General features: G+C 43.5%; 1 protein-coding gene across 1 annotated transcript; it reads right to left on the bottom strand.

Moving 5' to 3' along the window:
* Positions 1-13,389: 13,389 nt before the first annotated feature.
* LOC139232804 (probable G-protein coupled receptor 139) lies at positions 13,390-14,379 on the bottom strand. Its single transcript, XM_070863297.1, has one exon. The coding sequence runs from the start codon at positions 14,377-14,379 to the stop codon at positions 13,390-13,392; it is 990 nt and encodes a 329-aa protein (XP_070719398.1).
* Between the last annotated feature and the right edge of the window lie 13,251 nt (positions 14,380-27,630).

Below are 27,630 nucleotides of genomic sequence, written 5' to 3'. Positions count from 1 at the left end.
TGTCATTCATATTATGCCAGCAACTGCAGTCAATGACTATTGTTACAAGCGTTACATCTATTGCGATTCACAATTAAATGAACTTCATTAACTGTAATTCTTTTCCTTTGTAATTTTAGTGACCCTGAATATCCATTTCGTGAGCATGGAGCTTAGCGTGACTGTACCTCGGCTCATCCAACAATTGACCATTGGTATTCCAGGAGCAGAAAATCCGACTGTGCCTCACGACTCATATCCAAAACAAGTAGCGATTCAGTATTTAATATTAATGACCAGGAGCAGAAAAGTGGAAAATATACATTAGAAGCATTGGATGGGAAGTGTGGATTTGTGTCATTGCACAGAAGTGCTCAATACTTTGAACAAATGACATCGTCAATGTATTACCACAGAGAGTTGGTGTCGGTATCTCACTATTTAATTCCAAGGACATCATCAACTCAGACATTCCTCTTTATCCTATGTCGTTCTTTTCGCATATCCCGAGCACTAGACATTAAAATCAAATATAACACTCCAACATCTAACTGCACACACACTGTAATTCAAATTTGCAAACTTCCCAACTGTTCCTTCTCCGCCCTAGAAATAGTGGATGCATTGGTGATCATTTTCCAACAGTCTATCGACTCTGGATCAGTTCCCATGGACTGGAGGGTAGCGAATGTAACACCACGTTTTAAAAAAGGAGGGAAAGAGAAAATGCGTAATTATAGACCAGTTAGCCTGACATCAGGAGTGGGGAAAATGTTGGAATCAATTATTAAGGATGAAATGACAGCGCATTTGACAGGATCGGTCCAAGTCAGCATGGATTTATGAAGGGGAAATCATGCTTGACGAATCTTCTGAAATTTTTTGAGGATGTAACTAGCAGATTGGACAAGGGAGAACCAGTGAATGTAATGTTTTGTACTTTCAAAAGACTTTTGACAAGGTTCCCCACAAGAGATTGGTGCGCAAAATCAAAGCACATGGTATTGGGGCTAATGTACTGACGTGGATAGAGAACTGGTTGGCAGACAGTAAGCAGAGAGTCGTGATAAACGGGTCCTTTTCAGAATGGCAGGCAGTGACTAGTGGAGTGCCGCAGGGCTCAGTGATGGGACCCCAGCTCTTTACAATATACATTAATGATTTAGATGAAGGAATTGAGTGTAATATCTCCAAGTTTGCAGATGACACTAAACTGGCTGGCAGTGTGAGCCGTGAGGAGGTCGCTAAGAGGCTGCAGGATGACTTGGACAGGTTAGGTGATTGGGCAAATGCATGGCAAATGCAGTATAATGTGGATAAATGTGAGGTTATCCACTTTGGGGGAAAAAACACGAAGGCAGAATAGTATCTGAATGGCAGCAGATCAGGAAAAGGGGAGGTGCAACGAGACCTGGTGTCATGTTTCATCAGTCATTAAAAATTGGCATGCAGGTACAGCAGGTGTTGAAGAAGGCAAGTGGTATGTTGGCCTTCATAGCTAGGGGACTTGAATATAGGAGCAGGGAGGTCTTACTGCAGTTGTACAGGGCCTTGGTGAGACCTCACCTGGAATATTATGTTCTCCTAATCTGAGGAAGGACATTCTTGCTATTGAGGGAGTGCAGCGAAGGTTCACCAGACTGATTCCAGGGATGGCTGGACTGACATATGAGGAGAGACTGGATCAACTGGTCCTTTATACACTGGTGTTTAGAAGGATGAGAGGGGATCTCCTAGAAATGTATAAGATTCTAACAGGACTGGACAGGTTAGATGCAGGAAGAATGTTCCCGATGTTGGGAAAGTCCAGAACCAGGGGCCACAGTCTTAGGATAAGGGGTAGGCCATTTAGGACTGAGATGATGAGAAACTTCTTCACTCAGAGAGTTGCTAACCTTTCTAATTCCCTGCCGCAGAGAGTTGTTGATGCCAGTTCATTGGATATATTCAAGAGGGCGTTAGATATGGCCCTTATGGCTAAAGGGCTCAAGAGGCATGGAGAGAAAGCAGGAAAGGGGTACTGAGGGAATGATCAGCCATCATCTTATTGAATGGTGGTGCAGGCTTGAAAGTCCGAATGGCCTACACCTGCACCTATTTTTCTATGTTTTTTTGTTTCTATGTTTCTATGACTCAGTTGCAAGTGGGGATCCCACTTCTTGATTGGTTAGTTTTGTAACTATTCTAAACTCCAGTTTCTGTTTTTAACCTTTCTTTGTTTAGGAACATATGGTGCAGACTGTTGATCCCCTCCAGCCTGTTCCAACATTCAAATAGATAATGGCTGATCTATATCGTAACTCCATCTATCTGTCTTGTTTCAATGCCTCTTAATACCCTAGTCCATCATAAATCTAGCAGTATAAATTTGAAATATCAATTTGAGCCCCAGCCTCAACAGCATTTTGGTGGCGTGAATTCCAGATTTCCACCAATCTTCTTGTAGAGAAGTGATTCCTGACATCACACTTGCATAGTTCTAACTTCAAGGTTATTCTCATTTCTTCTGGATTCCACCAGAAAACATAACAGATTATTGATACATATGCGATCAAATAATTTAATCATCTTAAAAACCTCTATAGATTTCCATTAATATGATATACTCCAGGGAATACAATCCTAGTCAGTGCAAATAGATCTCGTTGATTCGCTTCTTTGACGATTCATTGCTGGTCAACCTGAGTACAACCCCCCTCTGCCAGATGCTCTATCACAGGTAAAATAATAAGATTCCATCGCTGGATGCAAATTTTTGGAACGTTTCAGGTTTTGTGAAGAACGTTAATGTCCTTGTTATATTAACAAATCTGGTATTACACTGAAATCGCACAAAACTACTGCTATGTTCCCATGTCTGGTGAATAATATCTGTAATATTTTCTTGCTCGCAGTTAATGTGCTGACGATTGTGATCCTGTCTCGGGAAAAGTGCAGTCTCTCCAAATGCGTCACTCGCTACCTGGTGGTCATGGCAGCGGCAGATCTCCTGGTCATTATCTTCGATCTGATTCTGAGGCAGATTCCTGTTGTTTATCAGGAAGAATTTAATTTTGTGCGGTACCTTAGAGTATGTAATATCCATGCCGTCCTGCTTTATGCCATCACAGACTGTTTTGGAAGTGGGTAATGGCAGTTACTTTATTATCTCCACCTTGTGAGAGTTGGGGGATGATTCCTCTGGAGAAATGGACACTCCTAGGAAGCTGACCCGTTGTTTTACTAATTGAGCCTCATGGGGATTCACCTTTCGTCCCGCCTGAGCCAACAATGTCAAAAGTTCGTGCAAAAGGGATAGATGTTCCTTCATGCTGTCGGTTGCCAGCAGTAGGTCATCTATGTACTGCAGCAAGCAGGTAGGGTGGGAAAAGTATTTTAAAATTGCAGCAGTTTTTTTGTGGAATATCGTGGGGCTTTGTGGAACCCCTGAGGCAGGCATGTCCAGGTGTAGCTCTGGTCCTCATAGGTGACCGCGAACTTGTACAGGTATTCCCCTTTAACAGGAATGCTCCAGAATACATTGGCGATGTCAAGGGTCAGAAGTATTTGGAACCAAGAAGAATTTGAGCTAATATGGTCGGAGTTTTTCTTACTACCGGTGAACAGGCTGGTGTTACAGAGTTTAACTTTCTGTAATCAACATTCAGTCGCCAGCTGATATGAGGCTTTTTAACTGGCCATGTGGGTAAATTGGTCGTGAAAGTATCTGTCCAAAGAACACCCAGCGCGACTCGGGATTTTATGGTGTCTCGGATGTAAGGGTCACTCTCCCTTGGGATGGGGTACTCTTTAGTGAATAAGTGGCTTGGTCCCTCAATAGATTCCTTGCCTCCCATTTTTCCACAGTCATGCTTGCATGTGGCAAGCACCACTATGTGTTCCTAAATTAGTTTTGCCACAGCTTCATTTTTGTTCACGGAGGGTCATACTCAGATGGCTTTTTAATTGCAAAAACCGAGTGAACATCTGAAGTTTCTATCCCTCTCGCATTATCTCTTAATCCCATCCAAACACAGTCCCAATTGTAATCTATCACCACGCCATACTGATCCAACACGTCAGTCCCTACAATTCCCTTTCCGTCGGGGGTGATCAACAGCATCGGTGCTGCGACCTTACAGGTGAGGCCTCCCAACTGAAGTTCAGTGGCCTTCCCTGTCTACTTGATGTTTTAACACCATTGAACCCTTTAAGGTTGTCATACAACTCTTGCCCGCCGCTGCATAGCATTCAGAATATGGGTGGGGATGATGGTAATGGCTGAGCCAATATTGAAAAGTGTAATCTGCTGCTGGCCCCCTTGTAAGACCACAAGGACTACTGGTCTCCCACTACTATCACGTCGGAACCCCACTTCTGAGCAATCTTTTGCGGCCGGACCCCATCATAGAGTGGATCCTTGAAGAGTTCTTTTTAATGAGTGTGCATCGGCATCCTCCCTCCCCCGCCCCCGTGGCAGTTTGGGTTTGTATGATGGTTATCAACTGATCCAATCGTTGATCCATCCCAGATGGCTTGGATTCGGTATCTATGCCTTGCACCATGGTCCGGTTCCTGTCTGGTTCTGCTGCAGTCTTTTGCTAGGTGTCCTACCTTCTTACAATTAAAACACTGCCCCTTAAAGAGGTAACGCCTAGATCCCTGAACCATTGACACTGGTTAATTGGTGGTGAGTGTTGACTTCACCTTTAACTGGTCGTTTACCACCTCCCAGGCTATTTGAGTGCTGGTCTCTATATCTGTCCACTGATTGGTGGACCTCATGCTTATGCCCAGGTTAGAGTGGAGTTGGGTCAGGAGCATCGATTTAAATTGTTCCTGATTCTTTCCTACTGTAGCATTTGCGGGTGACTGGTTCTGGGTACGTTTATAGATATCGTACATGTGATTACTGAAGGCTCTAGGGGTCTCTTCTGGGTGCTGTTTTAGTCTGATAAAGCAGAGCAACTAAGTTTAAATTTTGAATCGTTAAATGGTTTAGGATCTCAGTCATGACTTCATCGGCTGCTGTGCCAGGCTGCAGGACTGCGTCTGGCAGATTATCTTTTAGGGAAATGGATCAGGCCAAGAGAAGGACTCGTGTTAAGTTTCTCTCTTCTAACTAGGGCTGAATTCTGCTGAATTCACCATAGCGTCAGCAGCAGATATGGGCTGTGAGTCGTATGGTTATCACGGACAATACGTGGTGAATAAGAGGTTACTAATCCTACGGTTGGTGCACGTGTCTCAAAGGTATCCCATCCTTCACCACCATCCTGGGGATTATACTGACTGCCTTTCTCTTCCCAATTTGTCTCCCCTTGTCCCCTTCTGTTGTTTCTGTTATCTCTCCCCGTGTTACTGCAGATACCAGGGCCTGCTGCTCCCCAACCTTACATTTTAGTCCTGCTGTTTCTAATTGGCAGCAGGAGTGGTCTGCCTCCCCATGTGGCTTCTTAATTACTTCCCGTATTGACCCCCTAGCATGATCTACCTCTTGCCGGAGCCCCAATTTTTCCAATTTATATTTTTTGTATCTCTAATTTGTTTTCATTCGCTTCAGCGGTGGTTGCTGTGGCATTTAAATTTGAAAGGCTTTATGCTGTAGTAATGAAGCTGCCTGTTCAGCCCCTCTTTCTAATTGCATAATACTGTGGTTTAATCGATCAATTTCTTGCCTCAAATGTTGTATTTCTCCCTCCTTTAATTGCCTAATAAGTTGAAGGATTTCTTCTTTTTGCTCTTTTATATTTTGAATCTCTTTTTCGTTTAGTGGAACCTCTTTTACCTGCGATTCTTTTAAATCTTGTAACTTTTTTGCGCTTTTGTATTTTAAATCTTGTATCTCTTTCCTTAAATTTTGATGCTCTTTTGCATCTTGCCTCATTCATTTCTCATCTGTCTGAGTGCAGTAATGTGCGCAAATGTCAAGAGACGATTTACCCATTTTGGCCTTAGCTCTCCTTCATTTATTTTCTCCTGGATAAATGCCATGAGCTCCCCAAAGGACGCATGTTGGCCCTTAGAAATGTGCGCTCCCTGTGCCTTTAACCTTTGTATGTCCTTCATAGATACCGTATTGTATACTTTTACCTCATTGACTGCCTGTATGTATATCTTTTGATGGCTTTCTGTACATGACTGATCCCTTCACCCTGTGTCTTTTGAATGTAACTACTGTTGCGTCCCCACTTAAATAGTTCCAACTATTGATAAGACTGCTCCGTAAGATGCAACTTCTCCTGATCCATTTAAAAGTTTATAGGTTACACTTCGCAATACAGGTTAGAATTGCAACATCTGAGATTTCCAATTGTTCAAAAGAATGATCAAAAGCTGTCTCGCCAGATCCCGGACGAGCCCCCAATTTTGTAAGATTTCTAAATTTCTGCCATTAAATTGACAGCAAAACTGATTATTTTAAAACAATGTGGAATAGTTTATTAAACATACACACATGCATATCAACAGAGAAACAACAGTCCTCAGCTATCCTACGGATCCACTTAGTAACAACAGATACAATGATGTTACAATAAAAAAGTTATAAAAAGGAGTACTTTACGTCCCTCTGGCAAAGCACATGGACTGCTCCTTTTTCTGTAGAGGAAGGTTTCTGCTTTGCCATGTGCTAAAGAGATGAGAGAGAGCCATCTTTGGCTTGAGTGTTTATAACTCTTCAGGCCATAGTTTCTCAGAAAGCCTCAGGATTGGATCTTGGTTCCAGGGCCGTTCATGATTGGCATCTCCTCAGACATGTGTCTGTCTGGAGGTCCGGTGCCATTCCGTGATTTGGTTAAAGGCTTTCGAATGAATATCTTGTCTAGTTTGGTGAGTTTCAAAGCTGACATGAACTTGGACTCTGCCCACCACGAGACATGACCTTGGGGAGTTATCCATTTTGTTTCTTCAAACTTGTCTTTACATCTAATCTACATTTTTAACATTTATATACATAATAAATATTATCATTACTAAACACTTTTATTCTTACACCCTTTAAGCAAAGGGGAGGGGCTATGAAGTGCATCAGCCCTATGTGGAGCATCACCATAGCACTTGCCTCACTGTCCCAGTATCGCCCCAGGATCCGCCGCCAAAGGAAGTGGAGCACACGAGATTGTGCTGCACTATCTTTGAAGGCCGGCAAGCCCAGTTCAGTGGTGGGGAGGGTCTTCTGCACCAGGGGAAGGAAGTCCAAGCCTTAGTTGGTTACTGCCCCTTAAGGACAATTTCCACCCCAAACATTCCCTGCACATTAGCACAGCGACACAAACATTGCACAGCCGACCCTCTAGTAGCCGCAGGCCAGCTGTCCTCTCCTGTTATGGAGAATATGATTTTTGAGCAGCGGTTACAGCTATTGGTCTCAACATTAATAGGACTTCAGATAACATTGTGTTCCCATTCCACTGTCATAATAACCCCCAGGCGTGTGTGTGTGTGTGTGTGTGCATGTGTCTGTGTGTGTGTGTGTGTGGCGGGGGGCGGGGGGGGGGGGGCGACAGGGACAAATCACTAGCTCATCTGGGAGATAAAAAGGCTGACTCATTAGGAAATTGGGCCTCCCTTCGTAAAATCAATGGAACAGGTGCTGTGTGGATTTATCGGGTGGTTCCGGTGAATGGAGCTATCTTTATGCAATCAGCATTGGTTCTGGAATATAAGCAGCATAAGTGGCATTTATTTCACTTATTCATTCTGTTATTGGTTCTTTTTAGCTCTTGACCCTGATCAAAGGGCAAATGCAAATGTTTCACACTCCACCTCCCTTTCTCCATTCTTCCTTGATTCCCCCTCCCCACCCCAAACGCTCGCAGCTTTTAAGGCAATTATTTTTCTCCTGCTCCTCGTGAAAGGGATCTGTTGTAATGAAATGTTTCTGATCCAATAACTTTCTGAGACTTGTTACTGAGAGGAATATCTCCCTCCTTTGCGTGGGGCACTGTTCAGCCTTGTGACGAGAGTCTGTGAGACGCAAACCCCAGCCCAACGAGTGCAAAGTCTCAGTCACTCTCTGTCTCCCTTCTTGTAGCTTTCTCTCTCACATTGCTTCAAAGCTCCCGTGGACTTGAAGCAGCCTTTTATGAAAAGTCCTCCGAATTACAAAATGGTGTCCATACCGCTTGGTTAATGTCAGGTGAGTGCAGCTTTTTTTGAGTGTCTTTTTGGGCGTGCGATCATTTGTGGGGTATATGGGCGAAATGCAGAAAGGAACGCTTGGCGACATTCTGGGCGGAATTTGGGCGTTAGTTTCCATTATGAACATTCTGGGTGGTGCACGACTTATGATGTCAAAATTTAAAAACAATCTGGGCTGGCGTTTCAGCTAATTCTTGGCGTTAACTGTATGCCGAAAGTTATGATGGCGATAAATTGGTGCTAATTGGGCGTTAATTTGCATTTTTATTCAAATATGGGCATGAAACTCAATAGCAGTTAAATGAGCGGTAATTGGATGATAGCTCGGCGATCTTTCTGTTTATCTCTTTGTATCTCTACCTCTCTCCATATTTTCCTATCTTGATCACCATCTCTGTTGTGTATTTCCTTCAATTGTTTATTTCCCTTGGGTTCTGTCACAGTAACACTCCGGACCTGTGTGTGTGACAGGGACAGGTGAAGAAAGCAGCACATCCGGGAGGAGGAAAGGCAGTCTCAGCGAGTGCTAGAATAAGAAGGGAACATTTCCAATTCGGAAATGTAGGAAGTATGTGACAATGCCAGACTTGTTTTAGACACTGAATCTGTGTTTTGTTTTAGCTGGTGCATCTGTTGTCTTTTTCACATACTTTCTGATGTTTCTTTAAGGTTCTTGTTATTCTCGCTCCATCTCTATCCCTCCCATCCTCTCTCTGTCACTCCCTGCTAATCTCTACATCTCTCTCTGTGTTACTCCCTCCATCGCTATCTCTGCCTGTCTCCGTTACTTGCTCTCCATCTCTATATTTCCATACGTGTAATTCAGGCCCTTCCCCATTTCACCCTTCACTCTTTGTTACTATCACACCATCTCTCTCTTTCTCTCTCAGTCACTCTCTCCACCTATTATATCTCCATCTCTAACCCGCTCTCTGCGACTCTCTCTCCATTTCCATATTTGCCTCTTTCTGTGAATCATCCATCTATATAACTCTCTGCCTTTCCATTTCTTCCTCATAGGTTTCTTACTATCTCAACATAGATTTTCGTCCTTCTCTCTATTACTCTCGATTTCAATTCACTTTCATTGTTATTTTCCATCTCTTTCTCTCACTATTATTTACTTCTCAATTTCTATCTCTATTCTTATTTATGTCTCTGTTGCTCACATTCTAGCCCTCCATCTATCAGTCTCTTTGCTTATCTCGAACTGTACCTCTGTTTCCCTCTGCCTCTATTTCTCTGGCCCTTTATTACTCCTTGAGGGTTGCTCTCTGTGTGGGGGAAAGGGGAAGAGGCGGATCTGCCTATGGCTCTGGGTGGGGGAGAGGGGGCGTTGTGCCAGGGAGAGGGGGCGTTGTGTGGGGGAGAGGGGGAGCTGTGTGGGGAGAGGGGGAGTTGCGGATCTGTGTATGGGATAGCGGCATGTACAATGGGTGGTCCAGGTCAAGGAGAAATGGACGGGGTCTTGTGGCAGGAGAGCTGGGTCCTGGTGTGGGAGAGGGGCAAGTACGAGTGGAGGAAATGAGACGAGGAATGGGAGGGGTGGAGATGGGAGATGGTACGAAAAGGGGAGGATGGAGCTTGTGTGAGGGAAGGGAGTTGGGCGGGTCCATATGGGGAACGTTGTGTCTATTTTCCTCTCGCTCGTCCCCGTGCCTCTCTTTGTCCTTTTCTCCCTAACCATTCCTCCCACCTTTCCTTTTAATCTATACTTCTATCTCTCTCTCTCTCTCTCTCTAACTCTCTCTCCGAGTTTCTGTTTCTCTCTATGTCCCTGTATCTCTCTGTCACACACACACTCCCTTTCCCTATCTGTGTCTTTCTGTCTGCCTCTTCTCTCTCTTTCTCTGCCCCAATCTCTCTCTCTATCCTTATCACTCTTTCAATGTCCCTTTCTCTATTTCCATGCCTCTGACTTCTGACTCCCTCTTCAATTGTCTCTTTCTCTCTCATATTCAGATCTCTCTAACTCTCCATCTCTTTTGTGTTCTCTCTCTTTGCCCCAGTCTTTTTTCTGTCTATCGCTTCCCCAGTTTAATTTGCTATCTCTCTCCATCTCTCAATGTGTCTCTCTCACTCCCTCTCTCTCAATCTCTCTATGTCCCCATCTCTCTCGCTCTTCCTTTCTTGTTCTCCCTTTCTTTCGGTCACTTTCTCTCTATGCATGTCTCTCACTCCCTCTTATTATCTCAATGGTCACATTTATCTTTCTCGCTCTGGCACTCTCGCTCTCTCTGTTCCTTTCTCTCTCACTGTCCTCTGCCGCAACCTCTCTTGCTCTGTACCTCGCTCTTAATATCCATGTTTTTCACTCTCTCTATTCCTGTCTCTCAGTCTTTCAATCTCTCGCTTTCTGTCAATGGCAACTGCGGATGTGCATACATGTATTCCCCATCCCCATTGTGTTGCTTAAATTGAATTTAATAAGTTCCTCCAGCTGATTTATTAATAGTTTCCATTTTAGTAATAGTATTCCCTCTTCTGTGAAACCAGATGCAAACTATGTGTTCATTGATTCTGCCATTACTCTGTTGTTTATTCGAGGAGTGTATGTGTCTGTCCTCAATGGGTCCATATCTCCCTTCGCCACTCTGTTACTCTTAATACAGATTTAAATTTTTGTACTGTTTGCCTTTATATTCATTGGAAGATAACTTTTTGTGATTCCTTTTTGCAGCTCTTAATATTTTATTTGTGTTCCTTTGTTGCTCTATGTATTTCTGCCAGGCCACTGAAGTACCACTTTTATGTCCTGTTAGGATGATAGAAACAGGAGTAAGACCTTCAGCATCGCGAGCGTTTTGAACCTTTAACTTAAATTATGGCTGATCTGTATCCTAACCCCACCTTGCCGCCGTGGTTCCACATCCCTTACATACTCTTACAGAAGAAAGGATATCAATCTCAGTTTTGATACTTCTAATTGCGCTGTGTTAACCTTCTAGGGTTGAGAGCGCCACATCGCCACTACCCTCTCATTAGATTCAATTTTCCTCCCTCAGCGATCAAAAATACAAATAAATACCCAAAATCATAATTTGTATTTTATTTTTGTGCAATTGAGTTTTTCAAGAGGAAACAAACAGCGAAAGAACCAATTCTGAACAATTCAAATTTGAGCCAGATTCTAAGTTACTTGGGGAAATATTTTGGCCCATTGAACGAATATGCAAAGCCCTTGACCATAAACTGTAGTTACAGAATGTCCTTCAATCTAGCACTGGGCAGGCACATTTCCAACTGATCACTCTTCTCGAGCTCTGTTAAAAGTTTGAACTTTGCAGATGCAAACCTGGAAATAATATTAATTGTTTTGTCAAATTTGTAAAGAGAGAGAGAACAGGGGCAAAATACAATATATACACAAAATAATACGGTGACAATTATAGCATGTTTAAACTTTTAAAATATCGTATTTTCGATGAGCTCTAGCCAGGGAAACAGTTGCTGATGGCTAATCAGTAAATTCGTGTTAAAAAGTGACAGATTCCTTTGTGAGTGACAATGCCTCTGATGCTTCTCATTTAAGGAGAGATTGTGCTCACACATCCAACATTCGAGAGGGACTAATATGGATTTCTCACTGCCCATTCATAAGGACCTTCATCAATTTTGATGCGTCACCCATCTACCTGAGAAGAAACATGTATGAACCATAGAACATGTGCATTGCCCTATGTCATTGCAAACCATTGACGAGCTAGCTGAGCGGGCAGTGAAATAAATCCGGAGCATCACGCCTGTTGCCCGTGAACAACAATGGATTTTCTGTGCATTGCGCTTGTGTGTTTCTTCCACAAAACAATATGTTTAAGGTGCACCACCAGTAGGGTGTCGCGTGTGAAATTGTGCGACTATTGCAATATCTCCAATTAGTCAGATATATAGGCCGTTAGTATACAGTGTTATTTTGCTCAAACATCGTTCCACCTCCCCTCAACACTATCTTTTATGTTCCAACATTTAATCTTGCTTTTCTCTCTAAAATCCTCAATCAATATGTCGACGGCCATCTCTGTAACAACCAGTCTCACAACTATCCAATGATATCACTTCGGTCTGGTTCCCGCTGTGAGGGCTGCATCCAGGCCTATGGTGTCAACGTCATCAACAATATGGTCTTTAACCATGACCTCTAGTTCTCATTGACCACTCTGTGAGATTCTACCTGAAGGCTCGCTCCATCATTCTCCAATACGCTTGGTCTATGAACAAATGCAATCACCACATATTCAACTTGAGATTCTTCCCCATTCTGCACGGGCACCATCGGGACTCCTGATTTTTCCCCTTTGACATTTTGCCCCTGTTCAGCATCACGCATTGATATGGGACCAGTGACAAGATGGAGGCTCAAGCCAGCCAGATCCACAGTGGCTCACTGTTTATGGTGAGCAAGATAGAGAGACAGCATCAGGGTGAGATAGATTGAGATATGACTGACCACATTATAAAAGAACATAAAAACATGGAACATAAGACATAGTAGCTGGAGAAGGCCACTTGGCCCCTTGTGCCTGCTCTAGTGACGCAGAAAAACTAGCAGAGGGAGATAGAAAGCAGAGTTACTGAGTACAATGATGCAGTGAGAGACACCAGCAGAAGGAGATAGAAAGCAGAATTACCGAGTACAGTGATGCAGAGAGAGACACCAGCAGAGGGAGATAGAGAGCAGAGTTACTGAGTACAGTGAAGCAGAGGGTGAAACTAGCAGAGGGAGAGAGTGTGGAATTACTGAGTACAGTGATGCAGAGAAACCAGCAGAGGGAAATTAAAAAAAGGTGTGATGGAGAACATTCTGTGCTATTTTATCTTTTGGCATTCTAGGGCCCAGTATTTAACGGTGGCTTATCGAATATCGATTTTGTGTAATGATAAAATGATCCCCACTGACGTAAGTGAAAAACAAAATTGGGAAAAGTGTAACACGGGATCCGGTGTCACTGTCGCTTGGATTGAATACCGGCCAAGTTTATCTTCTCCGGCACTGCTTTAGATTTTAGGCTTGATGCCCGTGTGTAAAACTGGTGTTGTTGATCCGCCAACCTTATTGAACTTGTCCAATTATGACTCTCATTGATTAAAAACAAAATAGAACTTCTGCCAGTTTGATAATGGGTAGTGGATGCACAATGCCAGTGTTATGTGTGACCAATAAGTTATTATCTATCCCGAAGAATGAAAATAAATGAATTTTCATGATGCCTGTGTTCTCCTATTGCTCAGTCCCTTTCGTAAATGTCCATGATCATTGTGATATGAAGTAGAAATGCGATGTTGGGGAAGTCAGTCCTGCCACTTGCATAATTCAACTGATTTATGAATTAGTGTAAAGGGATATTTGAGCACATTGATCATCTCCTCCCTGAACTTACTCTGGGTCACTGTGTAAATGGCCGTGTTTGTGCAGGAACTCAGGAGCTGAAGCATAATTCCCGCGTGTTCAAACTTTTGAAAAGGGCTAAACAACAACCTGCGACGAAACGCGCTTGTTATTCGATAAAAGAAGAAATATACAACGGTTGTCATCCAGAGCAGAATGAAACTGCCGGATAGAGCAAATAGTAAAACAATGGACCTTCTGCGGTTCCTCATCTCGGGGTCCTGGTCTTTCTTACCATTGCTGCCACCCCGGATGCTCCTTCGGGCCCGACTGGCCACTAAAATGAGTCTGACGGTGAGAGCGTTCAAAAGTAAAATCACACAGAAGGGAAGAAATGGGGTTAACAGCTGTTCAAACCAAGAAAAAGCTCTCCATGTGGGTGCAATATAAAACTGTACTTTTGCACGGCAACCCCGCGGTATGTTATTAGCTGTAATATAAGGAGTATACACGAAAGGCCAGGGAATGTTCTTTAAACAGAACAGCGCGCTAACGGTCACTATAACCACAGCCGCGGTTCTCTCGGTGCAATATTTGGTTTTCAGCTTCTGACAACAAATGGCTACAAACCGATCAAAGGTAAAAGCGACCGTTAACCAAACAGAACTGTCTATGGCAGTCGGAGCCAGGAAGTGAATGAATCTGCACAAGGGAGTGTAGTACAGGAAAGTGTTCCACCAATACAGGTCAGTGATCCAACGTAATATCACATCACAGACAATCACCATCAGATCCGCTGTCGCCATGGCCACCAGGTAGCGAGTGATGCATTTGGAGAGGCCGCACTTTCCCCGGTTCAGGATCACAATCGCCACCAAGTTCACTGTGTGTACAGGAACAAAAACAATCACATCTTTAAACGGAGTCAAGAGTGCAGCATCAACTGGCTTCATGTAGATGCGATATTGAATAATTCTCCTCGCCCTGTGCTCCCCTCTCCTTTGGATTGTGACACGATATCAGAGGTCAAAGATGCTTCGTCCGTCACAAGATTCTTTATCTGTGAGATTTCACGTTGAGTTTCCACAGGCACTTCGAATCTAGGGTGCTCCATAAAATAAGCCAACGCTGAGGATATGATAAACCAGGAGAAATCGCAGCACCAAGAACAAATGGTAGGAGGGGGAGGATAATAGGCACAAGGAGAGAAGAGAACAAATGATAAAATGAAACACAACAGAAGAAAACACCAAGAAGTAAAGGGACAGGAGAGAAGACAACAACAATGATAAAAAGAGCAGGATTTAGAGAGCACCAAATATGGAAGGAACAGGAGAGGCCACACCAAGGATTACAGGAGCAGGATGAAAGATAACATCAAGGATAAAACGAACAGCAGGGACAATGACACCAAGAATAAGTGGAGGAGGAGAGAAGAGAACATCAAGGTTAAAAGAGAGTAGGCAGAGCCGACAAGTTCAACTTGCATGTAGTGAGTAGAAAGCAGCAAATTGTGGTTAAAATTAAACAGTAAAAAAGTTGGCTCCCGTTACCATTTAGTTTTACCAATCAGCCAAGTTTCCTAACTGAGTGAATGACAAAGGCTTGAAGAACTACCTACTATATTTACCAGGCACAGTGTGTAAATCACAACACAATATGTTAAATGGTGCGGCAGACACATTACCTTCTAAAAGTCACTTACCAGGTACTCCAATTGCCGCGAGAATGGGGTAATATATGACCCGGACCCAATAAAGCGATGAAGAATGCATCTTCTATGTGAAGAGGATACCTACTGGTGTTGGAGGTGATCACTCCGACTGTAGTAATGAAAAATCAACGGAAAATATTGGTTCATTTATAAATATGGACTCCCGAATGATGCTTCTAGATTGCACAACTAGAGTTATTAGTTACAGTTTGCTGAACAAACAAGGCACCACCTGGCTTTCCAATTTCAAAGTCATAAGACAATGAGCCATTTCTTAAAAAACAGATGGTGGTTACCGTTGGGAACAGGAGCTAAAAGATCTAAATAGAACATAAGATATTATTGTAATTTGCATCATAAGAAAGTCAGCAAACTTCCAAACTTAGCCGATTAATGTGACTTGTTTTTTTAATTGAAATCTGGTAATCAGTCTTCCATTGTATCTCCTTACCACTCATACCTCCTCTCTCAAAGTTCCCTTTTCACAGTCTCTCCCATTTTACTCTCATGTCCTCTCCACTATCTCATTGTCACTAATACAGTTTTGCAATCGCACTCAATTCCGATATTTCACATTTCTCTGTAGCTCTCTTGCTCTCCCATTACTCCTCTCTTCGCCTGTCTCTCTGTGTCTTCCTCTCCCTCACAATTTCTTTCCATTTCATTCCATCTGCTAACTCAGGGGTGAGCAGTTATTTGGGCTGGAGGGCCACTGAACATGTTTTGGTGAACTGCTGTGGGCCACACATCAGTGTTCCCCTAAGGCATGTGGCTGCCTTGCCCTGCAACAATCGTATGGCCCCACGCAGCCCACTCTCCAGCTGCTGCTGCTGCAAGGGATGCTGCACGTTTGCGGCTGCATAGTGCCCGGCCCCACAGCAAATTTAAAGGGACCCCGTGTGGAAGAATTTAGAAGGAACATTACTTACACAGAAACATTGCATGAACATGAATTCAGACAGTAGTCAGCTGCTATCTTACATATAGTGAATATTAAATATTGACTATTGTGTACAGTTGTGGTCTCCTAATCTGAGGAAGGACATTTTTGCTATTGAGGGAGTGCAGCGAAGCTTCCCAGACTGATTCCCGGGAAGGCAGGACTGGCATATGAAGAAAGGTTCGATCGACTAGGCTTATATTCACTGGAATTTAGAAGATTGAGAGGGGATCTCATAGAAACATATAAAATTCTGACGGGATTGGACAGGTTAGATGCAGGCAGAATGTTCCCGATGTTGGGGAAGTCCAGAACCAGGGGTCACAGTCGAAGGGTAAGGGGTAAGCCATTTAGGACCAAGATGAGGAGAAACGTCTTCACTCAGAGAATTGTGAACCTGCGGAATTCTCTACCACAGAAAGTTGTTGAGGCCAGTTCGTTTGATACGTTCAAAAGGGAGTTAGATGTGGCCCTTATGGCTGAAAGGATCAAGGGGTATGGAGAGAAAGCAGGAGTGGGGTAGTGAAGTTGCATGATCAGCCATGATCATCTTGAATGGTGGTGCAGCCTCGAAGGGCCGATTGGCCTGCTCCTGCACCTATTTTCTATGTTTCTATGTTTCTATATATTGGATACTGCTTAGAAATGAATCAAAGATACATTATGAAAACAAGGTGTGAAATAGAACGGTAGACACTTTAGATCCTGTGACAGCATCATTGACCCACCTCAGTCCTCCTTGTGCCCCTTTGCAAAGATTACTACTGCAGGCAGAATTGGTGGCAGATGAAAACTTCCCTGCCGTTGTACCCTGGATACCGGGAGAGGAAAGATGCATTGCCGGTCACTTTCTTCGGGAAAAGACTTGTGGAGATGAGCAGCCATGACTCTGCACTAAAATGGATATGGCATATTCCAGTACGCAATGCATTCTGGGTACGGAGCTGCGCCATTGCGGCCCAGAATCAAGGAACGGATCCTTTTTAGATAGGGCCAGGGAAAATCACTTCAGCGGGTTATTAATTTGAATGAAATATTACTGGCTGCAGTTCGGGTATGTCTTTGACCCATGGAAAGTGAAAGTGGATAGTTAAATGTACAGCTCGAGCTCCGGCTCGCGTTCTATTTCTGTTCCATCCAGTGGGCGGGATAGAATGACCGGGTGGGCCGGATGTGGCCCCTGGACCGTATTTTGTCCACCACTGTGCTAATTCCACCTTTCCCTTCATTGGGAGAGGGAGGTGTGATTCGCCCTCTCACAGGCTGCAGATATGTCATGCCGGATGAAGAGAAATAATGCCCCGAAGTCATAATCATAGAGCGTATTATTTGTGTCTTTGATTCGCGACTATGGCAGTGGTAGAAAGATGATTGGATATATTGAACTATGGGATTTCTGGACAGAATGGCTACAACACTTTTAATTCAACACATTTGAAGCGGACATGGAGTTTGCCAGGACATGCTGCTATAGAGGAGGGGGTTAATGATGGCTGTCTGACAATAAAGGGTCAGTACCTGAACAGACGGAATAGTTACTATGTCAAATCTCCAGTGGGTGACGGGGAATTTTAGATTCTCAGCAGTTCTGTCTGAATGGGGTCAAGGAGAAAAATGTGTGTTCCTTGGACAAGATAAACTTGGAGAGGACGTCAAACGAGATAGGAGAGAAATTGCAGTAGGACGTGGATTTAAAGTTATAACAGGAGCGAGTCATCGGCAAATATGCTTTAATGGGGACAGGAGAAGATGGGAGAACTTCAGAGGAAACTAAATTGGCGGCGGCAATGGTACTGAGCAAGCAGTCCATGAGCTTCTGGTTCTTGTTGTGATCAGTGATGGTCGAGGGGGTAGAGGAGAGAGGTTTGCCGAGAAGGTTGGTAGTGCACAATGTGCGCTGGTGGCGCGGTTGCAACGCAAACCTAATGCTATGGAAATGGACGATTTTGGCAAAGTCGAATAAGGCCAAAAATGAATCATGTGTTCCAGTCAGATCTATTGATGTGCGGCTAAACCTGTTGCCCACCAGACATTCCCCAGTAGACTTCAGGGAGTGCAGATTGGGGCCTTACCAGGGTGAACGACCCGGATAGGAGAGCGAGCAAGCTTTACTCGGGACAAAGGCGACAGAGATGGAGGTGTGGGAATGGCTGTACTTTCCAATCAAGTTCAATGCAATATGATACAAGGGTAAGGAACGGATCGGTTGGCCTGTTCCAGCAGGGATTCATACAGTCATACGTTGAAAATATGTGGATCAACTTACTTGACATCCCCAGTTGCAGTGAAAAAGTCCGAAAATTCTCCAGCCGTTTGTGTTTGGTTTTGAAAGGCGTAACTCAATTAAATGGGCAAGGCAGCAGGACAGAGTGAGGTCGAAAGAGAGAGACAATTCGTAAGAGAGAATGAAAGATAGACCGGTTGAGAAAAATGAACAGAGACAAGAAAACAAAGAGAAAGATACAGAGAGAAATAAATAGAGCGAGAGACAGAGAGACTGAAATAGAAAAACTAAGGCAGTATGTTAAATCTAGAGACAGAACACGGAAAAAAGACAAACAGCGGTAGAACAAATTCTCTGAGTTTAAAAGACTATTTTTCGATGGAAGTCGATAAATAGCAGATATTAAACGTGCAGCCGACAACATTACAGAGAACAGAAGCAAAATACTGGGTATGCTGCAAAGCTGAAATAAAGACAGAAAATGCTGCAAACACTCAGCAGGCTTAAGCTTCTGTGGAGAGAAAAATAGAGATAATGTTTCAGAGCGATGACCGTTCATCGGAACATGAGTAAGATAGAGATTTAAAAGGTTAATAGCAAGTGCAGATACAAGTAGAAGGCGGTGGGGAGATGGGATAGCATGAATCTGTGTATTATTAAATAACAAAGTCATGTCCGAATCAGACAGAGAGAGAGATTGTTGCAGAGCAGCTGCAAGGTAAAATGGGGTGGCAATGGGACGATAAAGATTAAATGACACTGTTACCAGGAGAGGGGGCGAATCCAAGCAGGCACCATGGAATCTTTAGTCGAACGTCTTGAAGAAAGACTTGTAATTATATCGCGCCTTTAAAGACCACCGGATGTCCCAAAGTGCTTTACAGCCAATGAAGTACTTTTTGAACTGTAGTACTGCTGTAATGTAGACAACCACTCGCTCACCCTAGTGCATAAAGCACGTGCTAAAGTTTGAAATTAATGTGATCCGGGTGTAAGTAACGGGTCTGCTTCCGCATAGAACCCTGGAATCCGAGAATGATACGGCACACAACGAGGCCACTGGGACCACCGTGCGATTGCCAGAGATACCCAATTTATCCCACTCACACCTGCTCTTTCTATTCTTTAATTTATTCATTCACGGGATGTGTACGTCACCAGAAAGGTCAGCATTTATTGCCCATCCCAAATTGCCCTCGAGAAGGTGTTGGTGAGCCACCTTCCTGAATACAACTGAATGTCTTGTTGGGCCATTTCAGAGGGCAGCTAAGAGTCAACCACATTACTGTGGGTCTGGTGTCAAATATAGGCCAGACCAGGTAAGGACGGCAGATTTCCTTCCAGTAGTCAACCAAGTGGATTTAATGACAATCCGGTAGTTATACGGTGCACCATTATTAATACTAGCTTTAAATTCCAGATTTATTTAATTAACTGAATTTATATTCGCTATGACTCATGACACCGGATCATTAGCCCAGGTTACGGATTACTGGTGCAGTAACATAACGACAATGCCACATGTTTCCCACAGCCCTACGAATGTTTCCTTTACAAGTATATATCTGCTTCCCTTTTGTAAGTTACCATTGAAACTGCTTCTGCCGAGCTTTCAGTTGTCAGGGAAATAAATTCCACACCGAGTCCGAGAACAGTGAGGGAAACATCACAGTTTATTCGTACAGAGCGCTCTGGGAGAAGTGGGGAAACTCCGCAGCTTCGCCACACCTTCTCTCTGAGCGAAGTTTCCAAGTTACAATTATACCTTAGGGGGCGATCCCGCCCCCTTACACCATTGTCCAATTATCTAACAATTTTGTAACGTCTTACCCTATATGGTAATGCTATGACAATCTATCTTTACATTGTGGTAAGCCAAAGGTTAACTAGCATGCGCACACACAAGTGGGGTTATTTTCCTCGCATCAGCAGAAAAACAAGGAACTATCTTTCTGTTATTAGTACAAGCGATATACATCTGTTTGCCTTTTCAACCACCCATTGTTTTACTTCCCCTATCTCCATGACTCAGGGTCAACGGACGTTGGGGTCTAAATGTGTCTTTTGTTTTAAGCAGGTAATTTGTTGCTTGAACGTTTACATGGTACAGTACCAAAAACAAGAGTATTATAAACTAAGAGATAATTCTTCCACAACAGTCCCTCCTGTTGATCCTTTCCCATCTCATGCGGATAAGAACAATCCAATCTTACATCCAAACTGCCTCATCGTCTTGTGCCAGGGTCCTTGGGCGAGCCTGGAGCTGGTGGTACTGCTGCAAATGGAGGTGCAGCTTCTGATATGTTGTGGGTGGAAGTCGGATTGTTGTATCGTTGATGTAAGTCCCAGCAGCTATGGGTATTGTGGTACATACCTTGGACATACATATCTTAATAATCATTACCGCAAGGTACAAGGCCAGGCATATAGCCACAATGAAAATCAGCCCCTGTACAATACTTTGTCCCAACTTGGACATTCATCCCCCCAACCAGCCAACTGCACCATCTGGGGTGGTTAATTTCCTCACTTCTCTCCTTATATGATCGGCTAGGTTGGTTATATTCTCGGAATTATCGGGTATATAAGTGCAACATTCAGCCCCAATCAATGCACATGTGCCTACGTTCTGCGCCAATACGTAATCTAGGGCCATTCGGTTCTGAATTACGGTGGTACGTATGGCTACCATTTCAGCTGTTATGCTCTCCATCGCCTCGGCAATGTCGTTAGCTATTCGTTCCAGAACCCTCTCTACGTTTCTTAGTTCATCCATGGTGCGCCCTATCCCTTATGGGAACATCACAACTCCAAAGAGTCTTTCTACCGGGGTAATCGCTCATCTTCGTCGACCTGGTGTACTCACCTCTGCCAGGGTACGTACCTGTCTGACAAAGGGGACCACATTTCCTAAATAACAGGACCCTGTCCATCGCCTGGGTAACCAGGGATATGCCCTATGCCCGCACACAAAATACGTGCCGTTATACGCTGCCATTTCATATATTGTGTCGGAGTCCCAAGACTGGGCCCACAAACCTCCACCTGTTTTATTCAGAAGGCGTGAGAGGATAGTGACCCATGCGCCTGTTGTGATATTGAGGTTGTGTGGGCAATCACTGTACCCTATGACACGTCCCCTTCCACTGATGTCATTTTGGGTTAAACATATGGTCCCTGTTGGTCTCCTGATCCCCGAGGTATTGGTCGGGATTAGGTATGGGGGTTCCCTTTTTTGGTCATAGGGTGGTTGGTACCATCCCGGGAATGTTTGACTAATGGGGTACCCAGCACTCTCCCACTCGGTGACGTCCCCGTGGTTGTCCGCACGGTAGCGGTATGATGGTCCTCCTCCCATTTGTGATCCCTCTCTTGACCCGCCTTTCATCCTTCGTTCTTGCATTGGCCACCCTCCTCCCGTGCCATTCTGGCTCAGAAGCCACTTGACAGTCTCAGTTAGTGTCAGGGCAAAGGGGTGCAAAGGAATTCCCCCTTTGGAATATATAGGAATATGCGAGCACACCCAGCAACTAGAAAAGTTCCCATTTCGTGCGTAAACATAAGACATATACAGAAAGGCGTTTACATGGAATTCTCGTTTCTGTTTCGCTTCCCACATGCTGCACTTGACGTAGACCAAGGCTATTATACAGACTGCGGCACACAGTTTCATCTTACCAATCTATATTAACAAATAGTCAAAGGCAATATGGCTGTATATATTACTTGTAGTGTCTATATTGACCTGTGGGCGAATCAAAGAATAGTAGATACTACAGGCATTAATTTTTAGGCTCGAAAGCCTTAAGCTGGGTCCAGTGTTTCCACTGCCCCCGTCCTCTCATGTCAACGCAGGCACACGTATCTCCGCGAATCATAACCTGTACGGTCCTATCCATTTTGGTGCAGGGATGACCTTTACCATTATGCGGGTCCCTTCCTGGGGCACATCTGGGAGGGCGGTGGATTCTAATTTCTCGTCCTGTCAGAGCTGCTTATACCTGACCTGCGTTCTCGTCTCCGTAAAACTGTTGCTCATTTCCAGGATGTACCTCCTGATCCGATCCCTTAACAGTCCCACATCAGTCCCCCCTGTAACGATCCCTTCTGGAAGTTGCATTGCTCTACCCGTCAGTAGATCATAGGGGGACAGCCCAGTCATCCTGTTTGGGATCGCTCTTCACTTCATTTAGAATGAGGGGCAACACGTCAACCCAGGTCCTCCTGGTTTCTTGGATTGCCTTTGCAATTGGCACCTTGAGGGTTCGATTCATCCGTTCTACCATCCCCGAGCCCTGGGGATGGTATGGGATGTGGAATTTCTGTCTTATCCCCATCAGTTTACATACTGCCTTTATCACCCCTCTCGTGAAGTGGGTGCCCTGATCCAAATCCATTTGCACCGGCACCCCCCATTTGGGGATGATCTCCTCGGCCAGTATCCTGGCCACTGTAGTGGCCGTACAATTTCGTGTGGGGAACGCTTCCACCCACCCAGTGAATTGGTCAATTACCACCAAGCAGTATCTTTTCCCCCGTGAGTCCGGGAGTGGCCCGGTGAAATCTATCTGTATATTTTCCCATGGCCCCCTTGGTCTCGGTTGATGGGCCATCCGTATCCTAACCGGCTTGCCAGGGTTATGTTGCACACATGTTATGCAGCGCTGACAGTGTTTGGCTATATCCCACCCCATTCTGGACCACCACCAATCTTCTCGTGAGCCACTCCATCATGGGTCCCCTGCCTGTATGGGCCACTCCATGGTGTAGTTGCAGTAATGTCTGCTTAATGCAGTTTGGGGCTGTGACTTTTCCATCCTTTCTCCACTGGTGCAGCTTCACTGCCCCCAGGAGGCCTTCTGCCGGGTTTTCTCCGATGTCCCTCATGTTCGGGCCCTGGGACTTTAACCGGCATTATGTCAACGAGGCCCGTGTCCTGCTTTGTTTTGGCCCATACCGGCTCTAGGGCCTCGAATATCACCCCCTCTACCCCAGACTCTTATCCCTAATCCCAGGCCAGTGGTTTAGCACTGCCCATTTTCGCAATGTTTCATAAGGGCGCGGAGTACTTGTTTTTACGTCCATCCGCTCGTGGCCAGATTATTTTGTTAAGCTGCGCGTCTATTAATAGTTGAAATTCCCTTATTAAGTCTGTTCCTCGAATAATTTTTTCATTATTTGTATCAGGCGAGTATTATTACATGGGCTAGTTAAAAAATCCAAATGAATAATGTCCAATATAAAACAGTTGTCAATGGAAAGTGTTAGCTTCTTTACAGGTTTGTGAGAAGGCCTGATGTCATTATGTGACTTCACGTAATCATCCGAATTTCGTTTTTTTTTTAAGTCCTTGAGCTTTCAAAACTTGCTTAGAAATTAGGAATCCGTTAAAACTGCAGAAATCATTAGTAACGTCGTCAGAATAGAAGCCTTCGCATCAGGACAGACAGCATTTTAGATTAAATTTCAATTTTTTCCTTAACTTCTAATTCAAGTACTTGCCAAAGATTTTTTTAATTGATTTAAAACGATACCACACATTTTTAATAGTTATTTTGTTTACTGAACTTCAATTTTCACACAAGCTGTATACATTCCAACATTTCCTGTAAGAATTTTAAAATCAGTAAGATTTTCTAATTCCTAATTTTTCTTTTTGTGCTGAGTTTGCATCGCTTAGACCTCTTCTCGTTATTTTCAAAACACTCCTGCTTGTTTAGACTGTTCGGGACTTTTCTTGATAAACACGTCTATTCTGGAAATCTTTTCAAACTTCAATGAAACGTTCTCATAATTCAAAATCATTTTCAATGGATTGTGTCTTTTACCTCTGCCAAAAATCTTTTCAATTAAACCAATATCTTTTTTTTTCACAGCCAATATCAACTAGTATTTAGTAAGTTATGTCCTCTTTTTTAAAAAATCTCCTTTCTTCAAATTAGGTTTTGGTGTTTTACACAGAGGGCTGGTCTCTCGGTAACTTTGTTAATTTAGACAATCGAAGACACTTTTTCTTTCAATTTCGTTCAATTTGTTTTCTTTCAAGGCTGCATCTTTATCCTTTCTTTTCATAACTAGAACGGAGTCAAGCACGCAGGCTTTGAGGGCTGCTTTTCGTCCTCTCAAATGTCCCGGTTTTTCTTTCTGTTTCTGCATCTCCCACCACTCTCTCTGTTCTTTCACACTTTTTTTTTCCCGTTGGGGCCCATCCCTCCTTTCGGTCATGTATAGTCTGGTGAGGGACCCTAGGCGGGGCCCTCTCCGTTTCCTTACCACTCATTGTAGTCTCACGTCACGGTCTCACGATTGTCAGAGGTACGCCTGGTCTTACTCACTTCTACCAGGCGGACTTGCAATCTTTATCATCAGAGGTATCTGATTACACTTGTGATTCTCAGCACTCATCGTAGTCTTACGTCACTGTCTTACTACTGTCAGCAGTCCATTCAGGACTTGCAGTCTCTATCATCAGAGGTGTTTCAACACACTTGCGATTCGTTAAAAATGGCGCCTCCACGAACCACTACGATCTTTTCCAGCTGCACCCGCAACTTACTACAACCACATTAATTGTTCTACACATGACCCCCAATGTCCCGACCTGTGTCAATCAAAGTTGCAAGGAGATTAGTCCCTACTTCACTCACTGTTCCACTTTTCCGTCGCCACTTTGTCCTCTCTATGTTCCCTTCGACCTTAATCCTTGGCCTTTACGTGGGGCATTCGCCCTCTTAATTCCGGCTCAAGTTAGGTGAGTGAGATAGTTTGTGACAATCGAAGTGGCGGGGAACACTCGTTTCTTTCACACATCACTCATACCAAGCTAGCTTAGACTTGAACCCGTGGCTCAACTGTGGTTTTTCTCACCGTTCACGGACGTTTTGTTCTTTGGTGAATTGGGGCTCAGGGGTCGCCCTGTTCCGGGGCCCAATTGACTGGATGGTCAAACCTTGACTACTCGTCCCTCTCCACTGGCTAGGGGACCCGAAGCGACCATATTCACCTTGCAAGGAGCGCCAAATTGTAAGGTTAATAAATTCCACACCGAGTCCAAGAACAATGAGGGAAACGTCACAGTGTATTCGTACAGAGCGCTCTGGGAGAAATGGGGAAACTCCACAGCTTCGCCACACCTTTTCTCCGAGCGAAGTTTCCAAGTTACAATTATACCTTTGGGTGCCCGACCCCTTACACCATTGTCCAATTATCTAACATTTTTGTAACGGCTTACCCTATATGGTAATGCTATGACAATCTATCTTTACATTGTGGTAAGTCAAAGATTAACTAGCATATGCACACACAAGTGGGGTTATTTTCCTCGTATCAGCAGAAAAACAAGGAACTATCTTCCTGTTATTAGTACAAGCGTTTAATACATCTGTTTGCCTTTTCAACCACCCATTGTCTTACTTCCCCTATCTCAGTGACTCCGGGTCAACGAACGCTGGGGTCTAAATGTATCTTTTGCTTTAAGCAGGCAATTTGTTGCTTGAACGTTTACATGGTACAGTACCAAAAACAAGAGTATTATAAACTAAGAAAAATTCTTCCACAAAACAGTGAACCCACTCACCAAACAGGCACCGCTAAATAAAATTACACCTCCTGTCATATTGTTCATTTTCAATTTTTCTCTGGAGATTTCTATTGCACAGAGGCAGACAGATAAAAGAGAGAAACAGAAAACAGAGAGACAGTTTGCGACAGAAATGAGAGAAAGCCAGACAGAAAGAGAGAATGCAAGAGAGAGAGATACACAGAGAGACAGTGACAGAGCTTCTATTAATGTAAAAGTAAACTTAAGCTCAGTGGACGGGAAGTTTACACCTTCCCACGATATGATGAGAGCAAGGACATGGGGATATTAAGAAGTTTTGGAAAAATAATCCTTTGAAGTTTTGAGCTTAAAGCAGGTACGTACAGGGATCGCAATCGTGACCAACGCCATTCCACGTGGCCACTGCAAGCCACGGTGAAGCTTCAGAGGATAGCGTCCTTCAGAAGGCGAATTCAGGACAACAGATCCATCAATTGATTGAGGGATGTCAACGCATTGATAAACCTCAAATGGACCTTCGGACATACAGTTGAACAGACATGTTGGAGCATGGACATACCGCGCTTATTATGGGCTGCTTGAATAATTGAATGTAGTTCTATCTTTCTTTCTATCTATCTTTTTTCTTTCCTTCACTATTTCTTTCTTTCCTTCATTATTCCTAGTTTTCTCTCCATTTGTCTTCCTTCCTTCCTTTCTTTCTGTCTGTCTTTGCTGCTTTCTTTCTTGCCCCTTACGCTTTCTCTTTCTTTTTTCATTCTTTCTGTTTTGCTCTCTATTTTTCTTTAGCCCTTTTTCTCTCACTTACCTTCCTCCATCTTCCTGCCTTCCTCCGTTCATTACTTCGTTCCTTCCTCTCATTCTATATGTCTTTCTTGCTTCTTTTATTTCACTCCTTCCTTCTTTTTTCCTTCATTCTTTCTTCCCTCTTTCTTTCTTTCTTTCTTTCTTTCTTTCGTTCTTCCAATCTCTCTTCCATTCTATATTTCTTTCTTTCTATCTTTCCTTGTATCAATCTTTGTTCTATCGTTCTCTCTATCTTTCTGTCATTCTTTAATTTATTTCTATCTTTCTCTCTTCCCTTCTTTCTATCTATCTATTGTATTTTCTATCATTCTTTCTTTCCTTCTTTCTTTCTTCCTTTGACTCTACTCTACTTTCTATTTCTTTCTTTCTTCAATCTTTCTTTCATTCATTATTTTTCCTTTCTTTCATTATTTACTTCTTTCTCTCTTCCATCCTACCATCCTTCCTTCCTGTTCTTTGTTCCTTCGTTCAATATTTTCTTTTTTCTTCCTATCGTTCTATCTTTTGTTCTTTCTTCCTATCTTCCATTCTTTCTTTCTTCGTTAATTATTTCCTTTCTTTTCTTACCTTATTTATTGCACACTTTACTTCTTTCATTCTTTCTATCCTTCTTTATTTCTACCAATCTCTTTCTTTCTTTCTATCGTTCTTTTCCATATTTCTTCCTTTCTGTCTGTCTTTGTTTCTGTCCCGTCTTTCTTTCTTACTCTCTATTTCTTTTTTATTCATTTCCAATTTTCTCTTTTTTCTGTTTCCCGATATTCCATGTTCCACTTATTGCTGTAAAAATGGTGTAGATATGAGAACACTTTCTTTCTTTCTTCCTTTCATTCTTTCTTCCTTTCTTGTTCCTTGTTTCTTTTCATTCTTTATTTCTTACATCCATTATTTCTTTAATCTTTCATTCTTTCCTTCTTTCTTTCATTCTCTTACTTTCTTACTTTATTTCTACCTTCCT

Source organism: Pristiophorus japonicus, chromosome 20, assembly GCF_044704955.1.
Source record: "Pristiophorus japonicus isolate sPriJap1 chromosome 20, sPriJap1.hap1, whole genome shotgun sequence".
Taxonomy (NCBI): domain Eukaryota; kingdom Metazoa; phylum Chordata; class Chondrichthyes; family Pristiophoridae; genus Pristiophorus; species Pristiophorus japonicus.
The sequence above is the reverse complement of the archived record's forward strand: the minus strand, read 5'-3'. Positions and strand labels throughout refer to the sequence as shown.